The sequence below is a fragment of the Drosophila teissieri genome, chromosome X, assembly GCF_016746235.2.
Source record: "Drosophila teissieri strain GT53w chromosome X, Prin_Dtei_1.1, whole genome shotgun sequence".
Taxonomy (NCBI): Eukaryota; Metazoa; Arthropoda; class Insecta; order Diptera; family Drosophilidae; genus Drosophila; species Drosophila teissieri.
In genome coordinates, this window is record NC_053034.1 from 10,072,924 (window position 1) to 10,089,562 (window position 16,639).

At 45.5% G+C, this 16,639-nt stretch overlaps 1 protein-coding gene across 1 annotated transcript in view; it reads left to right on the forward strand.

The window, feature by feature from the left end:
• The window catches only part of LOC122624679 (uncharacterized protein DDB_G0280205), a 30,502-nt gene extending 17,808 nt beyond the window's left edge, over positions 1-12,694 (forward strand). Inside the window, exons 2-5 of the mRNA XM_043804351.1 lie at positions 8,981-9,120; positions 9,529-10,060; positions 10,403-11,783; positions 12,166-12,694. Of these exons, the coding sequence (XP_043660286.1) occupies positions 9,117-9,120; positions 9,529-10,060; positions 10,403-11,723 (1,857 nt within the window). The 5' untranslated portion in view covers positions 8,981-9,116 and the 3' untranslated portion in view covers positions 11,724-11,783; positions 12,166-12,694. The remainder of the gene's footprint in view (positions 1-8,980; positions 9,121-9,528; positions 10,061-10,402; positions 11,784-12,165) is intronic.
• Positions 12,695-16,639: the final 3,945 nt, after the last annotated feature.

Consider the following 16,639-nt stretch of genomic DNA (forward strand, 5'->3'; position numbering starts at 1 on the left):
TTTCTATATAGCAGATAGCAATATTAGCTTTTCTGCGTATTTTTTTCTTTCTTTTTTTTTATTTGGGATCCAATCGTAGTAATCTGCAGAGAAAATGAAGTGCTTATGTGCTGTGAAATTAAAGCGATCTGTTGGCTGTCCCTTTGGGGCAAACTTTGTGCCTTTTTGGCCCCAACTTTTGGCATCCAACTATCGATCGATTGGGGGGCTCCTCTCATCTCTCATTTCTTATTAATGCCGCAGAGCCGAAATTCTTTCGCAAAATTAATAACAATAATCGTGAGCGTCGGCCAGCAAGGGCAGCAAATCAAATTGAGTAAACTTGCGGTCTCAGGGGGGCCTCGGTTTGGTTTGCTTTGCATTGGGTGGAAAATGGGGAAAGGGGGATGGGGGGGAATGGGGGGAATGGGGTGTATGCTGGAAAAACCACAGAATGTATAGACTTTGCTTTCACTTTGTAGCTGGATTTTTTAGAATTTTTTTTCTGCGTTTCTGCCCCACTCCGTTTGGTTGTTTGCATTCTGCCATAAATCATTAAAAGCACATCAAGAGGGAGTCGTGCGGGGCAGGGGCAGGGGCACGATGGGTTGGTTGGTTGGTTGGTGAAGGCCATGGCCATGGTGAAATGGGAGTGGCAAGTGGAAGTGGCAGCGGGAAGTGGCAAGTGGGGGGGAGCCTCTCCAAGGACCAAGTCGAGCAATATTCAACAATTTATTTATGTTTACGCACCACAAACAATTGAGAGTGTGCTGGAAAGCGCTTTCTGCTTGCCACCGCTTTGCCACCGCTTTTCCACCGCCGCCTTTCCACCGCTTTTCCACCGCTTGTCCTTCTGCTTCTCCTTCCGGTGGCCGCTTCAGTTGGTCAGGGGCAAAATGGTTTAGAGGGATGTCTTCGCTCGGGGACAGAGGACATTTTCTATTATTATTTATTTGTTTTGCTTACACGGAAAAAGTTTATGCGACACAGGCGGGGTCAATATTATACAAAGGTAAATACATGTTTGCCATATTAAATGTTTCAATTTGATGGAGTGCAGGCCGCAGCCACTCATATCCGTATATATAACCATATAACCATATGTATATGTATATGGCCTTTGAACAAGATTTAATTATATTACTTTGGCAGCACAATACCCTTGGGAACTTTTGCATTTTAGTTTGCGGACACACTGATAGATGGCAACATTCGATGCCCCTGCACGATGCCTAAAAATCAAATTAAATGCTAACAAGGTCCACTCTAAAAGCTCGAAAAACGAGACAAGCAGAGACTTAATTATGCAATTTTATTTGGGTATTTGCACAAAAATAATTGTATTGATTGCCGCCCGCCTCTGCGAGTCTCAAGTTAAGTTTTCACTGGAACTTTCAACTTTGATCAAAGCAGCTGCGCGATGATAATCCGCTCCGGCATTTAGGGGCTTTTCCCAGTAAATGTTTAATTAGATAAACAAATCAATTCTGATGCCGAGCACCCACATCCGCCGCATCCGCATCCGCATTCGCATCTGTATCCGTATCCGTATTCGCATCCGTATCCGTACTCGGTTGCGTAGCAGGTGATGGCTTCGTGTGGATGTATAGATGCATTAATTGCGGCACCGCCAACTCCGTTAAATAAACAATTAATTAATGGCTGTGGGGAGTGAGCGAGCATTATGAATGATAAATCATGCATGTTTCTCTGCTGATTATTTCCCAATGATTCTATGAATATTTAATCCAATATGTGTGTGTGTGTGTCTTTTGTTTCGCCTCCAGGGTAATTGCGTTTCGTGTCATTTCATTTGTACTGTGCCAGTTTCAAAAAATCATCATACATACATATGTACATATATAGGATAAATGCACATTGAATAAACAAATCTCGCTAATTATTTATATTGCAGTAAATTGCCTGCATACAATAAATTGCCTATGGAAAGCACTAGGTGCCTAAAAGACTATGTAACCAATTATTTTATGTCGCGATGCCAGCTGAATGATGGCTCTTCTTTGGGAATTTTTGGAATTTCCAAATATAAATTGTATTTTTAAAAGTTTGCAAATTACAAATAACTTTCTTGCTGCTAAAACTTACTCGGCTGTGGAGTAGGTACGCTTCTCAGTAACTCTCTCCACTCCACCGCGTTCTGTTACTTGTCAGAAGTTTTCACTGCACTTTCACTTTCACTGCGCCCCGTTTTATGCAACATTTTCGTGCCTCAACACTCGTGCCTCTCTTTCAGCGCCTCTCGCTTGCTCTTTGCCAACAGTGCCACGATGTTTTTTCGTGTGTCATGTTATCTAAGCTAATTAGTTTTCCACATTTCGCTGATAATTCACATCGATGTGGAAATTTGAGGGGTTGGTGGAAAACAAAAAGAAAAACAAATAAATGGCCAAATGGAAGAGACGTGTGTCGGGGTATTTTGGGTATAATCATGTGGTTGTGGTTAGATATACACCTTAACCAGCTAGGTTGCATATCGCATTTGGCCAAACTGACTGTGACATTCATGCTGTCGCATCGATACGAAATTCAATTAAATGCGAAATTCCATTCAATCAAAAACTGGATGTGAAATCCGACTTTCTAAGCCCACCTCCACCACCCCAGGTGCATTGTATGCGACACAAAACAAAAGCAAACTGCCGAAGCTCTGTGGGATTAGCTCCCAGGGAAAATATTACCATGGGCCTTTGTTCGCACAGCAGTTCTCTTTTTAGCCTGCGAAACAATGCCTGGATGCAACTCGAGATAGGATCCCACTTCTGGCCCTCTTCTCACAAAGCCAGGTCCAGGTTCCTCAAACCCAAACCCAAGTCCAAGCCCAAACCCAAGCCCAATCCCAGTCGCAATCCCAATCCTATTGCCATTTTATCAACAAGTTCCGGGAGCACCGAATACGGCTTAGTTCCAGAATCGTTGGTGGCTTTGTTGGAGCCCAGTTCCCAGTGGCCAGTATCCTGTACCCAGCATCCTGTACCCAGTAGCCAGCACTCAGTAGCCAGTACCCAGTAAGCAGCTTACACTCCTGTGCCACTCCAGCAGTTGGTGCCAGCTGCATTTTAATTACCTGACAACATTTAATTAACAGCACGGAAGATTCCACAAGCTCGGGCTGCGATGCTGTTGGCACTACCAATCGGAACTTCTGAATGAAAAAAGCTTCCAGTTTAAATAATACAGTTTCCACAGTTATTCCCTCACCATCACTGTTTGTGAGGGATATATATATATAATATATTCAACATTAAACAAAAACAAAAAAATCATAAATGTGGTTTAGTGTAAACAAACAAATAAACTGGCTTGTATTTTGTGTGGCAAGCGTTGAATATGATACGCAGTATATTAGGATTTTCCATCTGCATTTCTGTGTAATTGCGTGGTTATTATGCATAAAGTGATATTTTGCCAGAGATTTTCTCTGATGAGTATTCAAAATACACAGCTACAGGGTATTTAAAGTGTATGGAAGAGCACAAGAGAGAGAGAGAGAGCAAACAAAAAAAAAAAAAGAAAAAAACGACCAAGCATTTCGTAATACTTTTTTCTGTGAAATTAAAATTGTATTTTAGCCATAATCTGTGCAATTCAATGAGCAACATGCGAATTCAATTGAATTCAATTTGATTCAATTGGAAGCAAAGCAAAAGCAGACAGAGCCGAGCACCCAATGAGGACCAAGTCGGATAGACAGCAGCAGGAGCAGGAGCAGGAGCAGGAGCAGAAGTAGGAGCAGGAGCAGGAGCAGGAGCAGGAGTTGGAGGAGCAAAAGCTGGATGGCAGGACTCGCTTTCGTTCAATGGCCAACGAATTTGTATGGTTCCATGCAAGAGGAAGACGACACACACAGGCTTACAACCACACATACACACACACACACACAGACACACACACACACACACACACACATACACACAGACAGACAGACAGAGGGGGCGGTAATGGGCAGTGGGCGTAACAGTTTACAGTTTTACAGCTTTCTTTTTTATAGCCTCCTCGCCACTTACTTCTTGTTTTTTGTCCCACAGTTTTTTGCACATTTTCCAGAGCAACGCAAATTTTCTAGCATTTCTACTTGGTCCACTTTGGTTAGATTCGATTAGAAGTAAACGCCCGCCCACTTGGATTCATCTTGGATCCCTGCTCCTGCTCCTCCTGCTGCTCCCCCTGCTCCGCCTGCTGCTCCTCCTGCTGCTGCTGGCCTCTGCAGCAAATGCATTTATGTTTTAATTCGCTCAACCAAGTTTGTAGGTGAAGGCGTGGGCATTGGGACGATGACAAGGACGAGTATGAGGCCGGGAATGGGAAATGGGGATGGGAATGGGTATGGAGATGGGTATGAGGATGGGGATGGGAATGGGTATGGGGATGGAGGATGACTCCTCTGCCTCCTCTGCCGTCATGTGCTGCAATTCAGTTAAGTTTTGATTGCTATTTTCGCTTCGCTTCCTGGCCCGCAGCTCGGCTGCTGCCACAATGTTGCCAGCGGCAGCAAATGTGTGACATTTCCGTTTCCGCTTGCCGCGTTAATGTATTATGCAACAGGCACACACACACATGCACACATACGAGTGCACACTTCCTCTTGCAACTTTTTAGTTGTAAATTGCCGAATAACAACAAAAAGGAGAAAAAATAAAACCACAACAAATAGCGCATACAAAGGGACTGGCAATAACAATGTTATCAAAGCCCCAAAGGGGCGACAAAATCGAAACCAAAAGCGGAAGTCCCAAGGAACTGGTGCACAAACGCATCTCAGGGAGTCCGATTTCCTTTGTGGGAGGGGGGGACCATGATGATGACCATGACCAAGACCGATTCCGATTCCTATTCCGATTCCTATTCTGATGCCGATTCTGATGCCGATTTTGAGGTTGAGTCCTTGTCCATGGCCGCCTCTATATCGTCTATATCCTGACCGCATTTTCGTTGTTGCATGTCATAAACAAGCTTGTCAAGCAGATCTCCACAGGCGAAAGGCCACAGAAGAGGCAAGGACAGAGGGAGTGAAAGGAGTGCAAGGACTGCAAGGAGTGGAAGGAAGCGGAAGCTGGGGAGTTTCGAGAACATTTTAAATTGCACATAGGAAATGGACTTATTGTTCACCCAGCTTCTACTGTACTGCATATAGTACACAGTCAAAAAGTGGTTCAAACTTAACGAGTAAACCAAAGGGAAGCCGAAGCCAAAGTCAAAGCCAAAGGCTGCGAATGAAATGCCTGAATTTATGGACGCAATTCATTACAAATACCCTGACCACCTAATTGCCCCAAACCACAGTCCCCAACTGACCTTTCCGTATCCGCATCTCAGTTGCACCGGTGCAACCACAACGTATTTTCGAATGTGGCCATGTGGGGTAACCAGGTGTGCTCACCCACTTCCGTTGCCAGGTGCAACTGCTGCTAGTTGCAAGACAGCATGTCAAAGTCAGCCAAGAACGCCGCAATCATGCTGTTCCTCTACGGAATCGCATCCCCATTCCACATAAGCCTGCACAAGGAGTTTTTCAACTACTTCACCAGCTCATCGCATAGGCTAATGGACTATTGAATACACTTTTCCATACATGTGTATTAAGCCATTTATATGTGTGGTTATATTTGGCGTGTCTGTTTCGGTTCAATTGAGAGCCTTATTAGTAAACATCAATGGGTATTTGGAAACTTGCAACTTTATGACCTACCTGTTATACCCACTGATGATAGTTCGACAGGAAAAAATGGTGAAAGTTGCACGCACAGAGAACAAACATTTTTCTCCGAGCATTTGAATCTCGATGCGAATGCGTTTGCGAATACGAATGTGGCACTGAATGTGAAACTTATGGTGATGTGGACGCTGGATGCTGAATGTGAATGCGAATGTGAAAGCGACGTTGCCAGTGGCCATATGCGGTTTAACCCCTAACCTTTGGCTTTTCAAATGTCCACCCCAGAGTCGAAGCCGATATGGGTGGTATGGGATGGGATGGGATGGGGGCTTTCTATAAATGTCTCTCCAGAATATGGAAAATCAGGTGGGCTGCAGTAGGCAGTGTCTGGTGTGAGCACCAAATCGCAAACTACTCGATGCTTCTCTTAAACGGGCCGAAAACCAACTGAAGGCAAGTAAAGTGGCGACGATGAAAAAAACGAGTAAAATCATCCTTCAGCACCTCAAGGATAAACATATCCCTGGACAATTAGCAGCAATTTGCTCCTGCACAAGACCCCAGTGAGTTGTGCGTCATGTTCCAATGCGAAATGTTAATGCCCATTAATATGCAGTGTTGCATTGGGTGGCGAGTGTGCGAGTGTGCTGACGATGCTGATTGATATCCTTTTAACCCATCTCCACCATTTCCAGGCTAAAGTGCTTTGTAAACTTTTTTGTGCAAGTCCATTAAACAAAGCTAAGCTGAAATTGAGCGTGGCGCCCGAACAGGGACCCCGAAGTGGTGGACAGTGCGACATTGTGTCGCTGCGTCCATCTGTCAATCGCTCTCTGCTCTCGATCTGAGCTCACTGTGTCCCTGTTCCCCCCTCTGACTAACCCACTGACTGTCTCACTGTCCAACTGTCTATCTGGCGGGGGCCGACTCAATCAATCACCCACAAAATTGGGTGGAGTGGTCGAGTGGCGTTGAAAATGTGTGGCAACTCAAATCAACTAACCAAATACACACATCACTGGCCGAGGGAAATAGAGTCGGTGACTACTGAGAATCAATTGAAGTGACATTTGATTTTCCTCAAATCGATAGAAAAATTGCACCACATTTGTGTGGTGCATGCAACTTATCAAATACTATACTTATACCACGGCGTATAAATCTCAATTAGTTTCATTGACAATTTTCAAACACTGCTCCGCATTTCGTGCGCATGTAATTAATGAGCGTTGAGTTAGATTGATAAAGATATCCATGCGGTAATCAATTTCACACAAAATTATGCGCTCAATCACAGCCATTATGCTTGCCCCAGATAATTGCCCCTGATAATTTGATCAACTCGGAACCCGCCTGGAGTCCAGTCCTCAAAAGAACACAGTCCCATATGAAATGAGTACTGAACTGGTGACATTTCTGATAGTTCGCACACTGGGCTGCACTTTGGCAGGTGGTCTTGCTGGCACCATTAACTGCACAATGGGTTGGGTGCCACAATACACGATATGAACGGTTGGTGGCCCTCCCCACACACACACACACACACAAAATGGGGAGGGGGGGCAGGTTCAGACAGTAGCCTGTCCAAAAAGGACATGCAATAAAGGAGCAACGCACTAGCTGCATGGTGCACAAAATTAACCTCACAACGGTTTTCGCTTCTTTCGAAACCGCAGGACATGCAGTCCGTTTGTGCTCCAATGAAATTCCCTAAAAACAATGGGCACCGATAGCCACCGAATCCTAGACTTCATTTATATGCTGGGCAGCGTTTAGTTGTCTGTCGGACTGTGTTATGTAAACGTGAAGGCATTGGTTTAGTAATGTGCTCGTTTATACAGTTGGACTAGCTGGGTGTTTTTCCAGCTCTTCAGTCACCTCCGCGAGCGGACAATGAAGGCGTGAAGTATTTCCCGGAAGGATAATTGCCGGGGAAAGGAGCGCGCAGGACGCCGAGTGCGGCAGAGAGAGAGAGTGGGGAAGAGGGTAAGGGGGGGAGAGCGCGAGGGTCCTGTCAGTGGCATAGACAGGCTAATTAGCTCCCACACAAAGCCGCAACTTTGGTGTTGATTGCCAATTTACAAGCTTAATGAACTTGCGACTTGCGACTCGGGACTTTGGACTTGGAACCTGTGATTTGCGGCTTGCGACTTTGTGCTGCCCCAAGTTGCAGCGGTCAGCGGATGAGGATATTGGATGTTGGATACGGGATACGGCATACAGGATACAAATCTAAATCAAATCGAATCAAATTGAATCAAATCAAATCGAATCTGCGTTTGTTAAAGGCCGCAGCCCACTGGTTGAGGTGATCTAATAAAAGTTGCTCACTGATCTCTTTCGCTGGGCATTCAGTGCGTCCCATAAAATGTACATCCAACGAATCAATGTGGATGCCACAACGCCATAATTAGTAGCTGGCTGCCATGCATTGGAAGAGTTCCCCATTGCTCCTGGCCAAAGTTGAGGTTGCGGCTTTAACTCCATCGCCGATGCACACCCATCGCCATTGCCATCGCCATTGCCATCGCCATCGCCGTTGCCATCGAGCGAAATAGAAACTCCTGTGGCATCTGAGTTATGGTGAAATTTCATTTGAACTTTTGCATAATTTTATGCTTATTATGGCCGGGATGTTGGGATGTTGGGTTGTTGGACTGTAGGACTGCCGGTTTGTTGCTGTCGCTAACAGGAAAAGAGGGGAGTCGACAGCAAATGGGGAAAGGGGAATGGGGAATGGGGAATGGGGACTCAACAAGCAGCGAAGCGAAAAGTCCCTGGACAGTGGCTTTAATTACTTTGATGCATGATTTTGCTGCCATTTGCAATTTGTAGCCGGGGATAATGAGCAGGAAGAGCGAAACTTGCCCCGGCTTTATTTAACCTGCCACACGGGCATCCACGAGTGGATCCGAGGGGCACACGTAAAGGATTCACACATGAGCTGGTTGTACTGGCTGTAATACCCTTCGGGTATCGGGGTATCGGGGTTTCGGGGTTTCAGGGTTTCAGGGTTTCAGGGTTTCGCTGTTTCACGAGGTTCAGGATTTCAGGATTTCAGAGGGACACACATGCGGGACCCATGGATATCGAAATTCGAGTGCACAACGCGAAAAAGCGCTCGAAATATTCACAGACTGTTGGCGATGAAGCAATTAAGTTGTCGCTGGCATTTTCGCATATCGCATTCATATAACTAAACTAAAGCTTATATTTCTTAGAGCCACATATTAAATGTGTTTCACAAACAAACAAAATATGGCCAGTTTCCTGGCTTTGAGTTCGCTTATCGCTTATTGGTTCTTGTTGCTCTTGCTCCTGTTTCAGGCAAGGACACTTCAAAGGACAGAGAACACCGGAGTAGAGAAGCAGCGGAGCAGAGGAGTCGGGAGCAGATTGTCCAGACCCCGAAGACAGTCAGTAGCGAATTCCCCGCTGGCGAGCAATTGAGCAATTGTGCAAAATGGGTAAGTGACAGCCAGACGATCCACTAATGAACCACTCGAGCAAACCGGACACCTGGTGGCCTATCGCAGAGCAGGCATTTTGCACCTGATGTTGCACCAATTGGCAGGATTCATTCGTGGCCACCTGATAGCACTACTACTACATAAGTGCAGGCGTTAATTATGCACATTATGCATAACCAGCAATACACTCGTTAATAATAATATATATTAAGCAAGGTCCTTTCATTTGTATGGTGTGCAAAACTCAGGTACTCACAGCATTACTATTATCACAAAGTGATGTTCTCATCATAAATCAAACTTTACATTTTTAAATCACTATTTAATACAAGTACCCTTCTAAGGCAGTTAAACTACCTCTTTTCACTAGCAAGTAAGTCAATGCTAAGCTATTTTTTTTCGCAGATGCGCTACGCTTCCGTGGTTCACCATTCGCCCGCTTTACGGGCCAGTCGACCGGACCGGGCCACCCGCGTCCACCGCCACACCCACAGCATCCGCAGCGCACACAGCCGATGGGAGCACATGGCATCAGTGCACCCGAACCGCTGATCGTCGTGGAGGAGTCCAACCTGCCGGAGGAGCAGGAGGACAGCTCTGAGCCGACGGTCTCCAATCGCGGCAGCCTGGACATCGACTCGCCCGTGAATCCCTATCTGCTCTCGCCATGGCGGGATCCTCGCGAGGCGCGCAAGCATTCCCTGCCCTCGCAGCAGGTGACCGACGGCATCACAGCCAGCCAGGTGCGCCGGCTCTCGGAGCGCGGGGGCGAGGGTTCGGGGCCCACACCCAAGGAGGCCGCCTTTCTGGCCACCCTTTCGCAGGCACCGGCGCCCACCGGACGTCGCCACTCGGTGGTGACCATCTCCAAGGTGCCCACCACTCTTTTTGGACGCTCGCGACGCGAGTCCGTGGCCGCGTATCCCAACAGCAATGGGTAAGTCACCAAATACTATATATTACAGATTGAATTGTAACTGAGTTTGCGCCACTCAAAGGGGATTCAAGTTTGGTAGCGTTGCACAAAAAACCACTCAAATGTGTAAAAGTAAAAAAGACAATTGTGCTTTGTTTAAATTCACTCACATATATGTATGTGTATAGTTGACACTCGAAATGATTGAGCTGCATTGAAGTGCTTTGTAGTGTTTTGTGGAAATTCCATTTGTGTTTGCATAGTCCGTTGCGTGAACCGACGGTAATTTGAGTTATGCACTGGCGACTCATCCGAGAATATTTAGCAATCGATTAACCGTGTTGTTCGTTGTTATGACCACAGGAGCAGTCGGGTGCTGAATTCCCGGCGGGAGAGCAACACAGGACCCCCATCGACAGACCCCATCGGCAGCATACACAATCTGCAGCTGGACATCATGGACGACATCTATTTGCAGTCGCGCAAGGCGCGCTTGAAGCTCTGGACCTCATCCAACGAGAAGGTGTGCGAGGTGCAGACCGTCGACGAGGCGGGCTCCGGCCAGCCGGGCCGACGATTCACCAACCGTCGCTACTCGGAATGCCCACAGCCAGGATTGGCCAGCTCCTTTCGCCGCGCCTCCGAGCTGCCGCCGTCGCAGCAGCTGCAGCTGCAGCAGCAGCAGCAGCAGAATCAGAATCAGTTGCAGAACTCGACTCGTGCCTCAACGCGTCGCAAGAAGTCGGGCAGTGGAACCGGACTCCTGGGCAGTCGTACGGACATCGCCGGCATATTTAGCTCGTTGACCAGCTCGGCCATGGATATGCACCGGCCGGAACCGGAAGGTCGCGATGGCAGCTCAAGTGCCAGCTCATCGGCAACGGCCACCGCCGGTAGCCCGTTTCTCAGCCAGACCTTTCAGGCGGCCGCTCGTGGGCGTGCCACCAGCGCCACGCCCACACCGACGGCCCACAGCGGATCACTGGCGGTTGGCGGCGGTGGAGGAGGCGGTGGATCAGGATCGGGAACCACTGGCGGCCTACTCGATCCCAATGCCGGTAGGTCGACGCGCTCCAACAGCTTCGATGTGTCCCTGCTGAACAACGCCAAGCAACTGGTGAGCGATGTCCAGGACAATAGCTCGGCCACCCTGTCCGGTTGGTTTGCCAAGCGGCACACGCCCTTGGCGCGCAAGAAGAGTGTGCGGAGCAAGAGTTCGGCGGTGGCGCTGTCCAAGGATGTGCTGGAGCGGCTACAGAAGAAGGATCCACTAGGCGGTGACTCGGGCAAGCCGAAACTGAAGCCACGGAGCAAGCAGAAGACCTGGGCGGAGTCCACCAAGGCGACGGTGGATGCCACCATACTGGGCACGGCCATCGAGGGTTTCCTGCGCAAGAGCTCCAACGCCAGCATGGGCGGCTCGGGAGCGGGCTCGTCGGGCGGCGGTGCCTCCACATCGGCAGCGGCACGCGGTGCCACGTCCAAGGCGGCCAAGGATTCGGGCAGCGCCAGCGGCAGTCCCGCCCGTCGCAGTCGACCCTCCGCCAGCAGCTCGGCCCAATCGCAGGCCGGCCGGGCAGTCCGCTCCACGCTCAATTGGTTTGGCAAGGCCGACGAGGACGACTCCAAGGACACGTGCGACGCCTCGCTCTGCGCCACGCTCAAGGACCTCTTCGTCAAATAGGTCGGGGGGCGCAGAGGCAAGTAAAGCCATGGGCCAAGTCCCGGCTAGAGCAGCACACCGGTAAGTGGCGCATCCTTCACATAATATTGTGCACCTATAGAAAAACCATATCCTAGCACCCTTTCACTACATCCTGCATATCTCCTGCATCCTTAGAGTTTTCAATATGCCCCAAGACAACTTGGCATTCAACTTATTGTGATGCAATTCTATTCTAAGAAACAAAACTACTTGGCTAATTAGAGCTTTTCAGGAGAACAAATTTAAATATAGAACTGACAAGCCATGTAAAAAAATTCCAGAAATTCTTTGGAAGGTATATTGTCTATTCTAAGAATGCAGGGCTTAAGTTCTCTACCCATCTCGGTGGTTCATAGAAATAGCCTCAAAGCAAATGGCCTGATCCTAACATTGTTATATCACGTTCTGTGTGCACTTTTAGCCAGCTACTTGCACCTCTGAGATCCAAAAATCCTTATCGAAATCCGAAAAACAAAACAAACCAAATCGATACGAAGTTGAAGTTGAAGTTGAAAGCTTAAACAGCCGAGTGAACAATAAGCGCAGCAAACAGTAATCCCCATTAAATTCATCATATAACAACACAGCAGCAGAGGCTTAATGGCAGATTAAAAGCATAGCAACGTCTGCCTTTCGTGCGGAAAGGAGATGCACATAATTCACCAAAATCAATTATATAATCACAGCACTTACATAACTCACAAACAAAGTAATAATAATTGATAGCACAGGCTTCACACAAAACACGTCCATTCCACAGAATCAAACACTGAGAACATTGTGTTGAAAGGCCGACAGTAAGATACAAGTTACAAGATACAGTAAGGTGATTGAGAAATTAGAACTACAAAGCAAACGGTATACCTGGAATTGGAACAATAAACCAGCAGGAGCTATCGATACCTGAAGGATAATCAGGTTGGTGTACAACAGCACGTGCACACGAGCAGCAAATGAAGGATCAAATGGAGAAAATAGAACTTAACAGCAATACACAGTGACCTACTGCGCCTACCAACATACACCTATAAAATACCAATACCAATACCCCCAATCCTTACCCTAACTAGAAAGCAGAACCGCAATCGAAGCACCGATAACAGATAGCACTGAAATCCGATTAACGGTGAGCAACAAGAGTACAAGAGAGCAACTTTTAACGGTACAAGTAACTTTACGCATAACGGTAATGGTAAGTGAGAAGACAAAGACAAAGACGCAGACGATGGCGAAACGATAAGCGATAGACAGTGATCGATAGGCAGATAGTTAAGCGATAACCGATAGAGTTTAAGGCAACGCTGCAGGGGAGTCAGGGAAATGGAATCAGACATCAGGAATCGGTGGACACAACACCTCATCCCATTTTGACCTCCGCAACAAAGGGACGACGGGATCGACCTCTTATAACTAAAGATACAGATAAAATATAAATACATACAGGTATATGTGTAAAGATACATATATACGTATATATTCTCATATACATTTGCATACCATTTGTAATCGACGACGGGCGGGGGGCGAGAGGGGGAATTTGGAGGGCAGAGAATATACACATATTTTTCTACGTGCAGAGCAATTTAAGCGGGTCCTAGTAAGGGAGTAAAACCCGGAAAAATGAAGAAATGGAGTACTTGTTGATGCATTGCCAATATGGCAATGGAACCACCTGCATACATGTATATCTTACATATATGGAGTGTGTGAGTGTGTGTGTTTTTTTTTTTTGGTGGCCATGCATGTTCATGCATGCACATCGGAGAAGTACACAGACGTATTGAATGTATTGATGAGGCAAACGTAACCGTGGCAGATGCACAAATCGGATTCAAACAATCGGGTGAATCAGGGCAAAAGATGATGCTCCAGCATCACACACGGTTGCCACAACCATATCACAATAAGCATACATATGAACATATGAACACAATGAAATCAGCACGGCTACGTGCTACGTATAAACACGTTACAATATACGAATATATACATATGTATTTACCTACGGAGAATAAGAAGTAAATGTCTACAGACTCAAGAGTTTTAATCAATGTAAACCACACACAAAACGTAATTTGTATGTACAATCTGAGCTTACTCGAGGCAAAAATCAGAAATCAGAAATCACAATTCGCAAAACGCAAAACGAAAAACGAAAAATCGCAAAATCGCAAATCACAACACAAACAGTAAATGCCAAACTAAATCGAGTCGAGTTGAATTGAATTGAATTGAAAATCGAATATAAATTAATGTTCGCGTTGAATATTTAATGTTAAACGTAAAATAATACGCAGGCAACAGCAGCATCAGCAGCAGCAGAAAAGCTGAAAAGTGCCAGTTGGGGGAGGAAGTTTCCCAGGAAGAAGTTTGAAAATCAATTAACGAAGAAATTCAAATTGGAAATTCGCAATTGCAGTATTGGCAAACAGAGTGTGAGTGTGAGTGTGAGATAGCCAAAGAGAAAGAGACAGAGAGAGAGAGAGAGAGAGGGCGAGATAGAGATAGAGTAAAGTAGGACAAACAAACAAACAAACAAACCAACAAACAATCAGTCAATATTGCAATCAATCAAGTGTGCTTCTATATGCGGCATTTGGCTTCGTCAATTTGTCAATTTGATCAAGAGGCAGCCGCCAAGGGCGTTGATGATGGGAAGGAGATTGGAAGGAGATTGGAAGGAGATTGGACTGCAATGTAGTGACGAAACTACTCAATATATAACATATAACACGAAATATATATTATCCATCTATCCGAATTGTATCTCAATGTGCCCGACAAATGTGTTTTTTAGACTTCGATTTCCATGTGCGTGTCTCAAGGAGGTAACCCAAAGTTAACTTTCACTTTCAGTGTGTTATATAGTGCTTAAGAGCGGCAGATTTAGCAGATTTACCTAAATACTGATCTATATCTATACAAGCATATGCATATGCAAATGCATATACAAATACCTACACGTAATGACAAACAAAAAACATATATATATACCGTATATACCGGATATTTCAACTATTTACAAGTGCGATCCTTCTTGGTCGCAGCTAACTAAAGTTGTCCACCTTTTTGCTCATCATCCTAACTGTTGTTCTATATCGTTGCTATTACCGATCTACACTATGTAACAATAAATGTGTACAAAAACGGGCGGGGGGCAAATCGAGGGGGGAGGAGGGACGAGAAGGGCATCTGAGGAGTATCTGAGTATCTAAGTATCTGAACTCCAGGCAGATGCCAGATGCGTAGCAGGCCAAAGAAACTCTCAAGTTCTATTTGTCCTATTTTTGATAGTTGTATATACATATATATATATATATATACTACATACATGCGAATATACATATGCATATGTAACGCATATACAATACGTGTATACCATACATACACGAATACTACTAATATGGATGCAATTTTTTTCGATTGATTTAGCATTGAATGTGCATAGATTTATGACTACAAACATATTCGTATATACATATGTATGTGAACCCTATCAAGATAATAATGCTTCCGAGGAATATACATACATACATACATACACATACCCCCATGAATAATCAGCGCGCGAAATCGGAAGTTATTGCATTTCCACCACATACATTCATACCTACATACATACATACATACATACATACATAGATGGAACTTAAAGCGCCGCTGATTATTTTCACGGGATGTGTCATTGTCATTGTTGTTGACGTTGTTGATGTCGTGCAATTGTAATTACCGTTATTCAATTGTTGTTAATGTTTATCCACATGTCTGTTTGTGTGTGCGTAAGACGTAAGACTACATACGAGCAAGCGGCTACCACCGACTTACAGTACTTTAGTAGTGTTAACTGTCAACTGGCAACTGGCGCCCAACGCAAATAATATTCAATACCCACCACTCTCTTAGTGTGCGGTATTCGGTATTCGGGATCATAGCGATGCGAATATACATATATACATATATATATATCCTATGTGTGTACTTTGATTCGAGCGATCGATCTATGATTTCGATGTTAGGCGATACACTGTTTTTTTTCGGGCTTTTTGCTGGGTTCCAAGCACCCAGTGGTGGGGGAGGGGGGAAAAGTGGGCAAAACTACGCATAATCTAGTGAGTAAAGAGGCAAATGGAAGGGGGAGCGATGGCGGAGGTGACATGCATATATAACTAAGATATATATCTGTGTAAATAACGGGAGGAGCATTGGGAATACGTTTGTACATAATTATGCGTACGCTAGCACGGGGATAGCGAGAGAAGTTGAGTGTGTGTGTTTTTTTTTTGAAGCCAAAATCCAAATGCAAACCGAATGTAAAACAATCAATTGATGACACATAATGTAAAAGAAACCAAATTAAATTACAATACAGCTAATTAAATGGCGAATGAGGGAGCGATAAACGATAAATCGAAAATTGAAAATCGAACGGTCGGCAGGCAGTACTTATACACATACAACCGTATGCATATCCGTATACATATGTACTTGTATGTGTGCTCTTTATAAGCCGTGACTTCGGAGGAGACGCCGAGTAAATTTGAGGACGTCGTTGGAGGATGTGCACCAGGCGAGTGTACTTTACCGCACATACAATACCCAATATACAGCTAAATATACACCCATATACATCTATATATACATATGGAACATATATAAATATATATATATATATACTTATATATATATATATATATACGGAAATAAATAGTTTATGTGTACAGATTGCAGAAGCTTTAATTTTGGGTGGGCGACGGGGTTTCCATGATGGATCGATGCCTGCGGGGCATCGCGGCAAATCCAAGTCACCACAGCATGTATCCTCCTATCCACCAGTCCACTGATCCACCGAGTCCCGAGTCCTGCCCAGCTGGCGGCCGGCTGGTCATAAATCAAAC